This window comes from Rhinolophus hipposideros (assembly GCF_964194185.1).
Source record: "Rhinolophus hipposideros genome assembly, chromosome: 1".
Taxonomy (NCBI): Eukaryota; Metazoa; Chordata; class Mammalia; order Chiroptera; family Rhinolophidae; genus Rhinolophus; species Rhinolophus hipposideros.
The window spans coordinates 10,895,634-10,909,939 of NC_138047.1; the positions used below are offsets into that span (position 1 = coordinate 10,895,634).

The 14,306-nt window shown below is 39.6% G+C and overlaps 1 protein-coding gene across 1 annotated transcript in view; it reads right to left on the bottom strand.

Moving 5' to 3' along the window:
- The window catches only part of LOC308489967 (uncharacterized protein), a 42,015-nt gene that overhangs the window by 15,852 nt on the left and 11,857 nt on the right, over positions 1 to 14,306 (bottom strand). Inside the window, exons 6-8 of the mRNA XM_081031575.1 lie at positions 12,187 to 12,257; positions 8,455 to 8,488; positions 5,884 to 5,956 (exon numbers count right to left, since the gene is read on the bottom strand). Coding sequence (XP_080887701.1) covers positions 5,884 to 5,956; positions 8,455 to 8,488; positions 12,187 to 12,257 — 178 coding nt within the window. The remainder of the gene's footprint in view (positions 1 to 5,883; positions 5,957 to 8,454; positions 8,489 to 12,186; positions 12,258 to 14,306) is intronic.

A 14,306-nucleotide genomic window follows, 5' to 3' on the forward strand; every position in this document is an offset into this window, starting at 1 on the left:
TACCCTTTTATGGATATATGTAACTTCTTATTTCTGGGATATTATCATAATAAACACTTAAAGTTTAATGCAATAAAGGTCAATCACCAATTCATGATGTTACTACAAGACAACTATTTAAAAATAATTTTTGAAAGATAAGTTTAAAATAGTAGAGGAGAAATGCTTATGTGATTACAGAATCACGAGTCATTTTGAAGCATTGCTATATGTATGAAAGATATACAAAACCCCGTTTTAAAATTCACGTGGTTTCCTTATTTCCCTGAGAACAAACACTACAATAAAAGTCTAATTACCTATCCACTGCATATAGCATGGTAGTTAAATATTGCAGGGAAAATCTAGGTAAATATAGTAATAAAACGAGGATTATCCAAGTTGAAGATTTAAAAGTCTTCAAATACATCTATGATTGTCATGCAGGACTGAAAGAAGAAAGGGACTAAAAAATCAAGTGACCAGGATGTCTGTGAGTTTGAGATATGAAAGATTTTTCAACTTAGCTTTAATAACTATGGACACCAAAGTTAATAAAGTTTCTTAAGAATAATATGAAATGAACCGATTGCTGAAGAGGATTTAAAAAGTAAAAAAAATCGTCTCAGAGAGAACGTTGTATACTCTGTTGGTAATGTTTTCTTCCTTATGACTTTACAAGAACGAGTATTTTATATTAGAAAAATATCATGAATTGTGATTTCATCCTTTGATGTGTGCATATGTGTCCACTAAAGTGTCCACAGATATTATTATGAAAAGATCACTCAGAATCCCTAGCCCCCAAAGCTAGGTGTCCTGCCCATCGTCTCACAGCTGGGAAATGGTCCAGTGTGGGCTCAAGCCCAGGTCGCCTGTCTCCCAAGCCAGACACCAAGTTCTGCTCAACCCGTTTTCTCCCCACCCAGCTCCCATGTCATGATGTCCTCTGTTTTGTTCCTCCCTTTTGTCCCCCCTTCCCAAACAAGGTTTGAAGGGAAGCCCTGTGCTAGACACACAGGGAACAGAGAGCCAGGGCCTGCTGAAGTCTGTGTGCCCTCGCAGCCCGGCTCAGTCCGATCCTCCCCCCGAGCACGCTGCAGACTAGAGCCGGGAGAGGTTCCCCGCATCAGTGTTGACAGTGGCAAATCAGCTGGCTGTCCATCCATAGGGGACTGAATAAATAAGTCATGTGACTTCTGCACAGTGGAAATCTCTGCAGCCACTGCAAGGAACAAAGGAGCCCCTTCAAGAGCAACATCTAGACATATTGTAAGTGAGGAAGGCAAGAGCAGAAGACATGTTTTAAATGCGCCATTTGATTGTTTTTAAATGTATACCACCATCTTAATGTCATCGACTGAATAGTGTTATGATAGTATTCTTCTTTTAGTGAGGTCACAGTCCACAAAACATAAAATTGACCATTTTAAAGGGAAAAATTGAGTAGACTTTTGTACATTCACAATTTTGTACAACGATCATCTCTAGTTCTGAAACATTTCACGACACCAAAAAAGAACCCCATTCCAATTAAACAGTCACTCCCCATTGCTGCCACCACCAGCCCCAAGAACTACTAACCTGTCTTCTGTTGTTATGGATTACCTTATGCTGCATATTTAGATAAAAGGACTCATATATTTAAAAACTTTTAAAAATAAGTTCTACTGAAAAGATAATTGATGTACTTTTTTTCTTTTAGAGTATTGCAGCTTAAATTTATTTTCTCATTCAATGAATACAGATTAAGAACCTCATTTACATAATCAGAAATTTTAATTAATGAGAAACTGTACAAAATTCTCATTTATTTGTGCTGAGTTTATCTTAAATAAACTCAAAAACTTCTACCAAATTTATACCAATCAGTAAGACAAGTTAATTAGGCAAGTGTAGTGCATGTCAAACAGTAAGATGATTTAGAAACCACAAGACGGCCAAAATTTCATAATAATCTGATAAGACCTAAAATAGACTTTACTTTGAATTATAAATGAACACAGGTTTTGCTAGATTCAATACAAGAAGTCATTGTATTAACTTTATAAGTAAGAATTACAAAAAAATTAATAAAGAATTCAATAACCAAAGAATAAGTGAGAATTAAACTTTCCTTGAGTTCTTCATGAAATCAGCTATATGAAGTTCAGAGAACTGAGCATTTTTTTCATGACTTGGATTTTTAGTCTTAATTTGTACATAAAATAATTCTCTCACATTTTATAATACAGCGAGCTCCTGCTCTCATTTAACCCACCTATTTAGGTTGGGTCATTATAATAATCTCATCTTGACTCTTACTAAATCTTAGCAGAAATCGTCAAGGTATGGAAAGCAATAACCTAAAACCAAGATTACTGTATGTAGCAAGGCTATCATTTAGAATCGAGGGAGAGATAAAGAGCTTGCCAGAAAAGAAAAGGTGGTCGAGTTTATACCAACGAACCAGTATTACAAGAAAGATAAAAGGTATGTTTCGAAGAAAGAGAAAAAGAAGGAAGAAGAAGAAAGAGAAGGAGGAGAGAATGAATGAACGAACGAATGTCTAATAAAATGGCAATACCCACATACTTATAAGTAATTAATTTAAATGTAAATGATTAAATGCTCCAATAAAGACACAAGGTGGCTGAATGGATAAGAAAACAAGACCCATACATATATGACATCAAATTAAAGAGTTTTGCACAGCAAAGGAAACCTTCAACAAAATGAAAACACAACCAAATGAATAGAAGATATTTGCAAATAATACATCTAATAATGGGTTAATATCCAAAATATATAAGGAACTCATAAAACGTAACACCAAAAACACAACAATGAATGAAAAAATGGGAAGAGAACCTGAATGCATTTTTCTCCAAAGAAGTCACACTGGTGGACAAGAGACATAATGAAAAGTTGTTCAATGATACTTATCATGAGAGCAATGCAAATAAAAACACAATGAGCTATCACTTCACAGTCAGAATAACCATCATCGATAAATCAACAAACAAGTGTTGGTGAAGATGTGAAGAAAAGGGATCCCTCGTGTGCTGTTGGTGAGACTGCAAATCAGTGTAGCTGCAATGGAAAACAATATGGAGGTCCTTCAAAAATGTAAAACTAGAGCTACCACGAGACCCAGCATTCCTGCATCCAGGTATTTATCCAAAGAAATGCAAAACATTAATTCGAGAAGATTCTTGAAGTCATAGGTTTGTTGAGCATTATTAGCAATAATCAAGATACGGAAGTAAGCTAAGTGTGCACTGAGAAATATTGGATAAAGAAGAGTGGTACCTATGAGAGGTCTCACAATTAAGTTTGTGAACTTCCCACCTAGCTCTGACGTAGGCAGCACTGTACCAACAGCTCGGTAAGGTTTCATAACCTTGGTATATCAGTGTCTCACAGTTCTGTTTGTGTCGATGGGGTGGAATCTGGCTGAGTGGTAGTCATCATTGTTGCTGCATGTTTTTCTGTGCTGTCGCGAGAATGTCTGAACTTGAATCAGAACAACAAAGAAATATTAAATTTCTTGTTAAACGTGGCAAGAGTTGAAGTGAAAACTGCGACATTTTAGTACAAGTTCATAGGAATAATGCAATGGAGAAAAAGACAGTGTCTGAATGGATTAAACATTTTACCGAGGGGACAGAATGCGCCATGATGAGGACAGGTCAGGGTGGCCAGTAACAAGCAGAGCTGATGACATAAACATCGCAAAATTCATTGAACTGTGCGTGAGAATCGTTGGCTGATTGTGACTTTTTTCTTCTGTACCAAACTAAACATCGATACAGACACAGTTAGGAAAATCTGAACTGAAAATCTTGGCATGAGAAAGGTGTGTGCAAAAATATTCCCGAAGTAGCGTGAAGTTTGCCAACACCTTTTGGGGAGGCAGGACGATGTCTTGGGCCATGTTGTCACTGATGATGAAACATGGGTGCACCAATACAACCCTGAAACAGAGCGTCAAAGTGAACATTGGATGTCAGCCAATGCACCACGACCAAAATTTCCGTCAGCCCAAAGCAACAGTCTAAACAAGTTGCTAACCTTTTTTGATATCACAGGGATTATTCATTATGAATCTGTACAACTGGACAAACAGTTAACCAAGTTGATTGTCTGTAAGTGCTGAAAAGGCTGCGTGAAAAAGTTGGATAAAAACGACCTGAATTTTTTGAGAACGATTCATGGCTCTTGCCTCACGACAATGCACCATCTTACACGATACTGTGTCTCAGGGAGTTTGTAGCCAGTAAACAAATAGATGTTTTGCAACACCCTCCCTACTCACCTGATCTGGCCCCGAGGGATTTCTTTCTTTACCCAAAGATGAAGAAAATATTGAGAGGTAGACATTTTAATGGCATTCATTATATCAAGGCTAATATGACAACTGCTCTGATGGCCATTCCAGAAACAGTTCCACAATTGCTTCGAAGGGTGAACTAGGCGCTGGCTTAAGTACATGGCTTCCCAAGGGGAATACTTCGAAGGTGATATAGTGATATTCATCAATGAGGTATGCAGCATTCAGTCAAGGATGAGTTCGCGAACTTAACTGTCAAGAGTCGTATACACTAAAATATTACCTGGACACTTAAAAATATTTGAAATCTTACCACTGGCAACAACATGGGTAGACCTAGCTGGTCTTATTCTAAGTCACATAAATCACATAGAGAAAGACAAATACCATATGATTTCACTTATTTGTGGAATCTAAAACACAATAAATGAAAAAAGAAAAGAGAAAAAACCATGAATACAGACGACAAACCGATCAAGGCCCGCCGTGACGGCTTTTGGGGCCTGGGTAAAAAAGTTAAAAGGATTAAGATTCCAAATAGGCAGTTACAAAAAGGTCATGAGGCTGAGAAGTACTGCAAAAATAGTATAGTTAATACTATTGTAATAACTACGTATGGGGGCCGGGGTACCATACTCATAGGGGATCACTTTGTAACGTACATAAATGACGGACCTCTGTGGTGTACACCTGAAGCTAACATAATACTGAATGTCAACAGAAACGGAAATAAAAAAAATTAAAAACAACAAGAAAAAATTTCTGAAAACTGACATTTTACCATACGGTTATTAAGAAGCACTGCTTCTAGAATCATCATTTTAGGCAGAACATGTATTTTTCCATTAGATGAAGACATTTAAATATATTCATAATACAATGATTTAGAATACAGTGGAATCCCTTTTAATACGGGTTTTGAGATAAAGAACTTCAGTTCTACTTTCCACAATTTCTACTATTATTTTAATCTAAATGATGGGCCCAGCACATATGCAACTAATATAAAATAATATCAAATGTTAAATGAATGTAATGGAAGAAATAAGTAACAAGAGAGAAACAAGAAGACATTTCCTCCTCACAACTATATGATACCAAAATAAAAAGTGTAAAAAAAATGAACCTATATATTATATGCTATATACTTTTAAAACTGCAAGGCTTCAGGAAGATTTCATGACTATTCCAGTAAGTAACTGGATCCATTAAAGACTTCATTTAGGCAAGTGTATAAAAGTCATCTTGGTGTAAATAAATGTCACATTGAGAATCTTTCCCTTTCATCCAATATCATATCTCCTCTACTGTGGGAAGCTTCCCAATATAATTGTCCTATCACTGTATATTTTCCAGCCCATTCTGTTTTTTCGTCCCTATCTTCAGTACTTACAAGAGTTTAAAACAAAGAAACAAACAAACAAACAAAGAACACCTCAACTGGTCCTATCTTATAAACTGGTTTACTGCACCCGATTTTCTATTACGAACATAAACCAATGCTAGGTGGACCGCTACTAAACTGTAAGAGAAAGTACTACACAAAACCAAATCCAGAGCAGGAAACTTAATTTCACACAGGCGCACTTTACCTTGGGATCAACATTGCAGACTTTATCCTGTGATGTAGACGGTGACTCCTCAATGCCAGGTTTGCAGGGAAGACTGTGGGGTAAAGAAAAATAAGTGAGTTTCTTCCTTTACAAAAGCAACAGCAACAAAAATGGTGTGGTAGTTCAGCTATCTGCGTATCAAATGAAGGGTCTGGATAGAATTAAAATTTGTTCTGTTTTAAAACAATTTTCCGTGCTCTATTTCTGCCTCCAACTCTCCCAACCTATGAAATAATGTGAAGATACACTCTAAGTTTCCATAGCAAACAGTCACAGCGAATGTATTGGCAAAGCCCGAGATTACTTTGTGTACACCGGAAGTCCTGAAGTCTGAACTGAAAATCCAATTAATGGCTGACATAACTTTTGTAACCTGAACTGTGAGGAATCTCATGACCTAAATCGTGGTGGAAAGATATGCTGGCACTTCTCCAGTGTCTGCCCCTGCTTCAAAGACTAATCTGTGTGACTCAGAAATGGCAGTCTTGCTTCTTTAACATGGAAAACACTAAGTCGACCCCATTCTTTCCTCGCACCCTAAAACAATACAGTGAGTTCCCTGAAATGTTTGCAAGTTACAAGCATAAAAGTCAAAGAACAAATGTGTATGTTGTTAGCCTTCCCACTACCAGACCTCTCATCCTCAGGGCTCCCTGGCAACCTCCAATCTTGAAATCTTCAGCCTGTGAAGGCACAGACTCCTGAAACAAGGACGACCTCAAATGAACCACTATTTCCATGCTCCTGTGAAGCAGGCTAAATGGAATTTCAGTTGTCCACTCCCAACGCAGGCATGTTAGCAAATTCCCAACTCCATCACTGATCTGACAGTCAGTCCTTCCTCTGCCCAACCCTCCATGCACCTGGGAAGGACATGAGCGAGTTGGGAAAAGCGGTGGAGGTGACGAGACACCTGCCTTGGGCCTCAGATCTCTGTAGTTCCAAGATCTCTCCAGTAATCTAGGGTTGGAAGGGATCCAAGGCCCCTCTGTAAGCTGGGGTGCAGGTAGGTGGTACCACATTCCTACTTCCTATAAAGAGAATCTTTCTAGTGGCCAAATTATTTTAATATTTCAGATAGTAACTGAATTTTCCTGTTTTGCCCATTCAACAAATAAAACAGCAGCAACCTGAGCAGTATGCCCTTGAAACCCTTACTTTAATCTACTTTCCTAGACAACTGCCAACATCCTGTGTCAATCTTATTTCGATTTGTGTTAACTTGTCACAAACCCCACTATTCTGATCTCTTGTGCCTGATTGGATTTGTGATCTCTACTCTAAAACCCGTATTTCTATTGCGAACCACTGGTGTCTTGAAACTTGAATTCTGCTACTAATTCCATTCTGATCATCTTCCGCTGGGTTCATTAGACCTTTCTATTAGTAAAACAATCACCAACAGGATGATCAAGTAGGAAAGGCATGGGCTTAGAAATCTGAACTCAAATCTCATTTCCATCACTCATTTAGAATCAAATAAGTCACTTTAATCTCTTTGAGTTACAAACTCTCCAGGTGAACAAACACTTGACCAAAACATTAATCACAGCATAAATTACTAGAGAGTGTTTTAAATAATTAACTCCTAAGCTTCCTTAAAGCCCTGAAATTCTAGATGCTTTTGCTTTGACCAAATAGTGGACGACTTAGCTGGCAGGAATGGAAAAAATAACACAACAAGAGAAACACCAAAAAAAAGCAGGTAAAAAAGTAAAAAATGAAGAAAACTCATGGAAGAAGAAGAAAGACTTTAGGCAAGAAAGGAAACAAACTTGATAGAACCAGGTAAAGGAACGAGCCTGAAGGGAAACCCAACCGGGAAGTCTGTTAGTAGAGATATAAATTAGAACTATCCTCTAATTTGATGCTGAATTTCATTAACCCAACATGGCCAATACATAGCTATTTTTCATGTACAGAAAAGTAATTCATCTCCAGAAGGGTAGATGGCATTACACCCAAAACCACCTGACTGATCAGGTCTTGCTCAGGTAAAGGCTGTGGTTTTGTGGCCACAGCTAACTCACATCTGGGCTAAATTCTGATGCTGAAAACAAGGTTCTCATTACTGCTACAACTGTCCAGTATATGAAGACAAATGCTTGGACTAACCGGCTTTCTTAGGAACAACTCTAAATCAGCATTAACATATGACTAAATTGGACTCTCTGAGCTCCTCTGACCTGCATCTGAATCCTGACTCCAGAGTTGCCCAGGAACTTCTCAGTACAGGCTGAGGGACAAGAGAATGGCTTTGGGAAGCCAGGCAGGCTGAAGGTCAAATCACAGGTCAGCCACTTGGTAACTATGGAACCATGGGTCAATTCATCAACCTCCCAGAACCACAATGTGTAATTGTGTAATTAATAAAAAGTAGCCTGAACAGCACAGCTACTTTGCAAAGCTATTGTGGTGACAAATGAGCTAACAACTGTTACGCAAATAAGGCAGGGTCTCGCCCAGAGCAGAACACTCAATCACTGTTTGGTTCTGTTATCTGCAGTCCCTCATTGAATGTGCCATTTTTAGAAATCCACAAAATCGTACCTGCTTGCAGGGTCCTTCTTAGAACACTTGCCCACTATTAAAGAAAAGAATTAAAATACGTTTTAAATCCACAATAGAAAAATGCAGAACTTTAACTTATCAGACTGATATTGTGATAAAAAGGATTTCTGGAGAGTACAGTAGAGTGCATATTAATCATACTATGGGTAGGCAATTCATACATTATGAATTTTTACTTCTCTTAGATATACATAATATATATGTGAGTAAAATCAAATGAGATCAAACATAAACGGTGTGTACCAGGTTTGAAACCTAAAAGTCAACTACTACTGCACTGATTATAAAACTCAGCAGCACTCATCAGATGGAGAGAAAATGGTTCAATTAGTAGAACGAGTATCCTACACTGACATTGGCAAATGGAAATCGCGTGACATTCCTCATTCCATCACCACGCCCACTTGCAGCAGTGTACACTTATTTTCCTGTTACGCAGTACAACGTGCCCAGCTCTTCAGCCTAGAGTGTTCACTTTGGGATGAAGCATCCTCTCATTAGGAAGCTGGGTCGATGGGCACTGTGCTTTGCAGCACCGCACAACACAGGAAGCAGACTCTTTCTGCCGTATGTCCATCGCAACATAATATAAAAGACTTTGTGAGTCCAGTGTTATCTGTTCACCCCCTGCTACGGTTTCCTTCCCCGGTAGAGAGTCTGCCTGACTGCACTGCAGTCACCGCTGCTGGCTCCCTGCCCACTAGCCACTCCCTACTCTTCATTCTTTCTGGAGAACCATGACTCTGTGTGGATATTTACTGTCCCAATACATAGAGAAGGTGGCCTCTGCCCAGCTCCAGAAAGAAAATGATTGTACTAAGATAATCACAGTGATTGGTTTACCACTAAGTGTTGTAGGAATGAGCGTGTGACGTACTCCACCTGTAAATGTTATGGGGGGGGGGTGTAATGCGAGCCCCTCTGTTTTCACCCTAATTAAAGAAACGCAGAGCTCAACCTCACTAACCATCAAAGAAACGCAAAGCAAAACACAGTGACATATGACCTCAGAGCTGTTAGATGGCTATGATCAAGTTGACAAGAAATAACAAATATGGCCGCGGAAACAGAAAACAAGTTTTGTGCACTGTTTATGGGGTTATATATTGGTACAGGCACTGTGGAAAACAGTATAAAGATTCCTCAAAAAATTGAAAACACAACTGCCACGAGATCCAGCAATTCCCCCTCTGGGTATTTATCCACAAAAAACAAACACGAGTTTGAAAAACAGTGTGAACCTCTATCTTCACTGCAAGATTATTTGCAATAGTAAAGATGTGGAAGCAACACAGGTGTCCTTCGAGACGTGATTGCATAAAGAGGATGTGTGTGTGTATGTGTGTGTGTGTGTGTGTGTGTGTGTACCTTTATATACAGTATTACTCATCCACAAAAAAAGAAGCAAATCTTTCCTTTTGCAATTACATGGATGTTCCTACAGGGTATTATGTGAAGTGAAAGAAGACAGAGAAAGATAAATACCGTGTGATCTCTCTTACATGTGGAATCTAAAATTACAAAAAAAAAAAAAACCACACCAAACAGACCCTCAGCTACGAAGAACAACCTGATGGATGTTAGGGGAGAGGAAGTGGAGGGGATGGATGACAAAGAAGGAGAACAAGAAGGACAAACTTCCAGGTATAAACTACCTCAGCCACAGGGATGTAGTGTACAGCACAGGGAGTGTGTCCACAATATCCTTGTAACTTTGCTGGCTGATAGACAGTACTACGTGCAACATGGTGATCACCTCGTAAGGTACAAATGGCAAAGCACTGTGTTGTCCACGTCAAATTAACATATATCGTATGCCAACTATAATGAAAATTTATAAAGTAAAGATGACCTCATACAGAAACGCAGTCCTTCCAGCCTTTGGATATTGTCCTGAAAACATGTTTGGTGCAGTTGCTAATTAGCTGACAAGAAAACAAGACTTAAACAAAACACTGACAGTCTCACAGCTGAAAAGGGCCAACATCGGGTGTCCTGATGGCCTCACTGAACCCCAACACCACCCTGGATCCTTCTTGCAGCCACTGTTAACTAGGTCACCTGTTATCTGCAGCTGAAAGCATTCTATTGGAATCATTTCCCAAGGCCTACAGGATCAGAGCGACTCCTACCTCTAGTACTAAAGACTTTCTGGAGCTTGCCTTACCTAGGTATTCACCTCCTTGCCAACCATCCCCTCAGCACACTTTTGACACCATCAAAACTGAGCTGCTCAGACATCCTGCAGAGTTCACTTGGACATTGGAGCCTATGTCTGCGGCTCCTTCTGCAACCCTGTAACCTTGAGAGTTGTTCCTCCTGCCCAACCGGTCCTTCTGCCTCTTTACCTGGCCCCCTTCACTCGCTCTGCATGCTTCCCTTCATCCTACCCCGATTTTTACAAATCTACTGCCTCATCATGGACGTAGCACACGTCAAAAGAAACAACATACAGTGATCATTCTAAGGCCACGGTGGGCTCTGGTGTCTAGTAAGCACTGTGTAAAGTACAGTAAAGAATAAAAACGACAATGATAATCACAACCCCTGGACGGCAGGGACTGTGTGTTTAAAACGCTTGTGTTCTGCAGCATCAGAGTAACACTTAGTACCTAAAAGACACGGGATGGACACATAGCAAACCGTGACACAGACAAACGAGTGAGTGAATGAAAAGGTTGTCTCTGAAAATGCTGTATAAACGACCACAGAAATAAACCAGGAACAGCTCTGTAATACGAGGAGCACTTTAAAAACAAACATTTCTCCCATCGCTGTGTTTCCTATAACACGAAAAAGCACCGACTGCAGTTCTGTGACAGAGGTCTCCTAAGTGAAAGGGGTCCCCAATGCAGTTCAGATCGCACAGGGCACAAGCTGCCACATCCAGCGAGCACAGAAGCGTTTTTGTCATTGTGACTCTTCTGTGCCTTTCGTGTAAACTGCTGAGTCCCGGGTTAGCCTATGGGAATATTTATTATGATTACCTTTTGACTGATGGCAACAGGGCATCCTGTTCTGGAGAAATTACACTGTCATGACATTTGTCCAACAAACACGAGTAAATATCATATTCTAAAGAAGTCAACATGTCTCATTCCGTTTTGACTTATGAGCATCGAAGGTGATAATAGTGACTTTGTTGGTATATCTACGTGGAAAAACTACACTTCTCAAAAGGCGTTGCTTTTCTGACTTGTATTCTACGAGTAGATAGCTTTAAAAAAAATGTTTCTGGGATGGCTGCACACTGGCTGGTTTTGTAGTTCTTGTTTGCAATTTGTTTATAGGACCGGGAAGATACTGTTGAGTTCCTAGTTTTCATTACATTTTTATTGAGACCAAGAACTGTGTAATAACAAGTACTCATTTGCTAGATGTAATCCATTTGCAGTAAACGTTAAAGAAAAGATTCCATTTTTATAACAAGTCCAATTCATTACAAGGTGATGATAGAGGGAAATACAACATACTAACTTAAAAAATCTTCTTTCTCATTTACCCAAAGGTCATAGGGGATTTTAGGGATCATGATAAAATAAATGAATTTTATAATAATTCTGAATGCTGGACTATTAGAAAAATTAAGTAAGAAAGGAAAAATACAGATGCAGTTTACACATTTTTTTCCTTACATTTCTTTCATTAGCAAAAATGTTTTATTTTAGCTATGGTAGGACCACCAGGAAAATTCACTATCAGAAGTCTTACCTGGTTTGCTGTTTTCAGAAATCACTTTAGAGATCACTGCTTTTTCATAATCAGTAATCTGTTGATGGATGCTATGTATAAAAAAGGTGATGATATTACTGTATTAATACTGATATGAAAAACATTTATCCAACACATGAAATTCTTAGAGTATTTCAGATAATAGCAGAGCTAATATAAAACTTTAATCATCCCATATGCTTCAAATTTGTACGTTCTACAAACTTCTTATTAAGCATGTGATTAAAGAAGACAAAGAAAGTAAGGTGAACCAGTCATGAATTGAGGGCATTATAGTTCAATTTGTGGGAGTTAGCTTGACACAAGGGCAAGTGTCTTGAACTCAGAAGTCCTGGCTCTATGATCCACAGCTATTCACAGTTCTCGGATAAAGCGCTTCTCTCTGGCTCAAAGTCCTCCTCTATAAAACAAGCATCCACTGCCTTATTTTACCAGGATGTTAGAGGATTAAATGAAATAATGAACGAAAAAGAGGCTCAGAGAAATAGTAAGGCAACGGAATGAGTTTTCTTGAGCTTTAGTTTTGGAACTATATTGGATTCCCAAATGAACCCCAGTGTGCATTTTTCATAGATTCTAACATTCAAATGTTGCAGTTTTCAGAAAACGTTTTCAGTTTTAGTTATTAGCTACTCTTTCTCTCTGGTTGTAATTCAGGACATCTCACCTATTATATAACTTGTACCTAAGTGTATTTAGAAATATGTTACCTCATTAACTAGATGACATAACAGTCTCCTATTCCTGTACCTACTCACACCAGAGGCAGAGAACTAACAGAAGTAAAACCTGGCTGGGACTGCTAGGGTCCCTTCTCTACCTCCTCCAACTCTGAACCCGCAGGCCTTATTAGAATGATGCTTAACCTCCCTGTCCATCCCCATTGACTGGGAACATATCACCCTCCTTTTACACATGCATACTGATGAGTCATGGGTGGGCTCAGCTATTCTCCTGTTAAATAACCCACTTTAGATTCCGATTCAGGGCTCTCTGTTGACTGGCTTCCCTGAGAAGCACAAGGGAAACCATTTTGAAAACTGAGGGAGATTGAAGTCACTTGAGAGATTTTCAATATTTGGAAAACAGATCAAGGTTAGTTAAGGGCGAACCTTAACTAAGGGATCTCAGGGAACTTGGTGCCTACTACTCTGGGAAGGGCGATATGGGAACTTCCGGGACCTAAGGGAAGGAGCTCTGGGGATACCAAGCGGCCTCCGGGTACAGATCTGGTAACAGAGGAGAAAGGAAAGTCTGATCTTTTCCTGCACATTATTTGACCCTCTCTGACAGCTCAGAATGGTGCCAACTGACATCTGCTAGCAGAAGACACAACAAGACGCTCAATGGGTAACTCATCGTGTAGGTCTGGGCTGAGACGTGGGCCCTGCATAGGTTTCCAGTCTGGGGCAAAGGCTGTGTGTGGCTAACGCTGGGAGGCCCAGCTGCCGGGCCAAGGTGCTGGTGCTTCGGAATAGGGGCTGAGCACACAAGTAGGAGGGTAGAAACTAAGGAATGTTGGAACTTTGAAGTCCAAATGTGGAAAACCAGGGACACGGAGGACTCCGGATCAGCAAGGGAACCTGGGAGCAAAAGTCAGTCATGACTACAGCACTCGTTCCTATAGCAACCGTGCAGCAACAGAATCAGTGGAAACAAGAGATGATCACAATGACCTTCTTTCCCTCTCCATCTGACTTGTGAAAGACGATGGTCTCCCTTGGACTTAGGGAACCCTTTGGCTTCTAGAAACATTCAAGCGGGAGAGTATAGCAGATGGCTTCCAGAAAGTACAGTATTTTCTGCAATGCTGAACCTTTCACAACCCCAAATAACTAGTTGGAAACTCAGAGAAAAGACATTATTTGTACCCAATGCACACAGGTTGTACTTGGAATGAAATGGAGAATGTTGGGAACCCTGGGATAAAGGTCTTCAAAGTTCTGGAATAAGGAATCTGTGCCGTGTGCTACTTCTAACTCGTCTGACCTTTTGTTTGGTTTCTAGCTGAGGACATCCAGTAACTCACTGCCGTTCCCCAACTGCCTGAACCAAACTGTGACATCTCACCTATTATACAGGAAGTGACAGTTAACTTA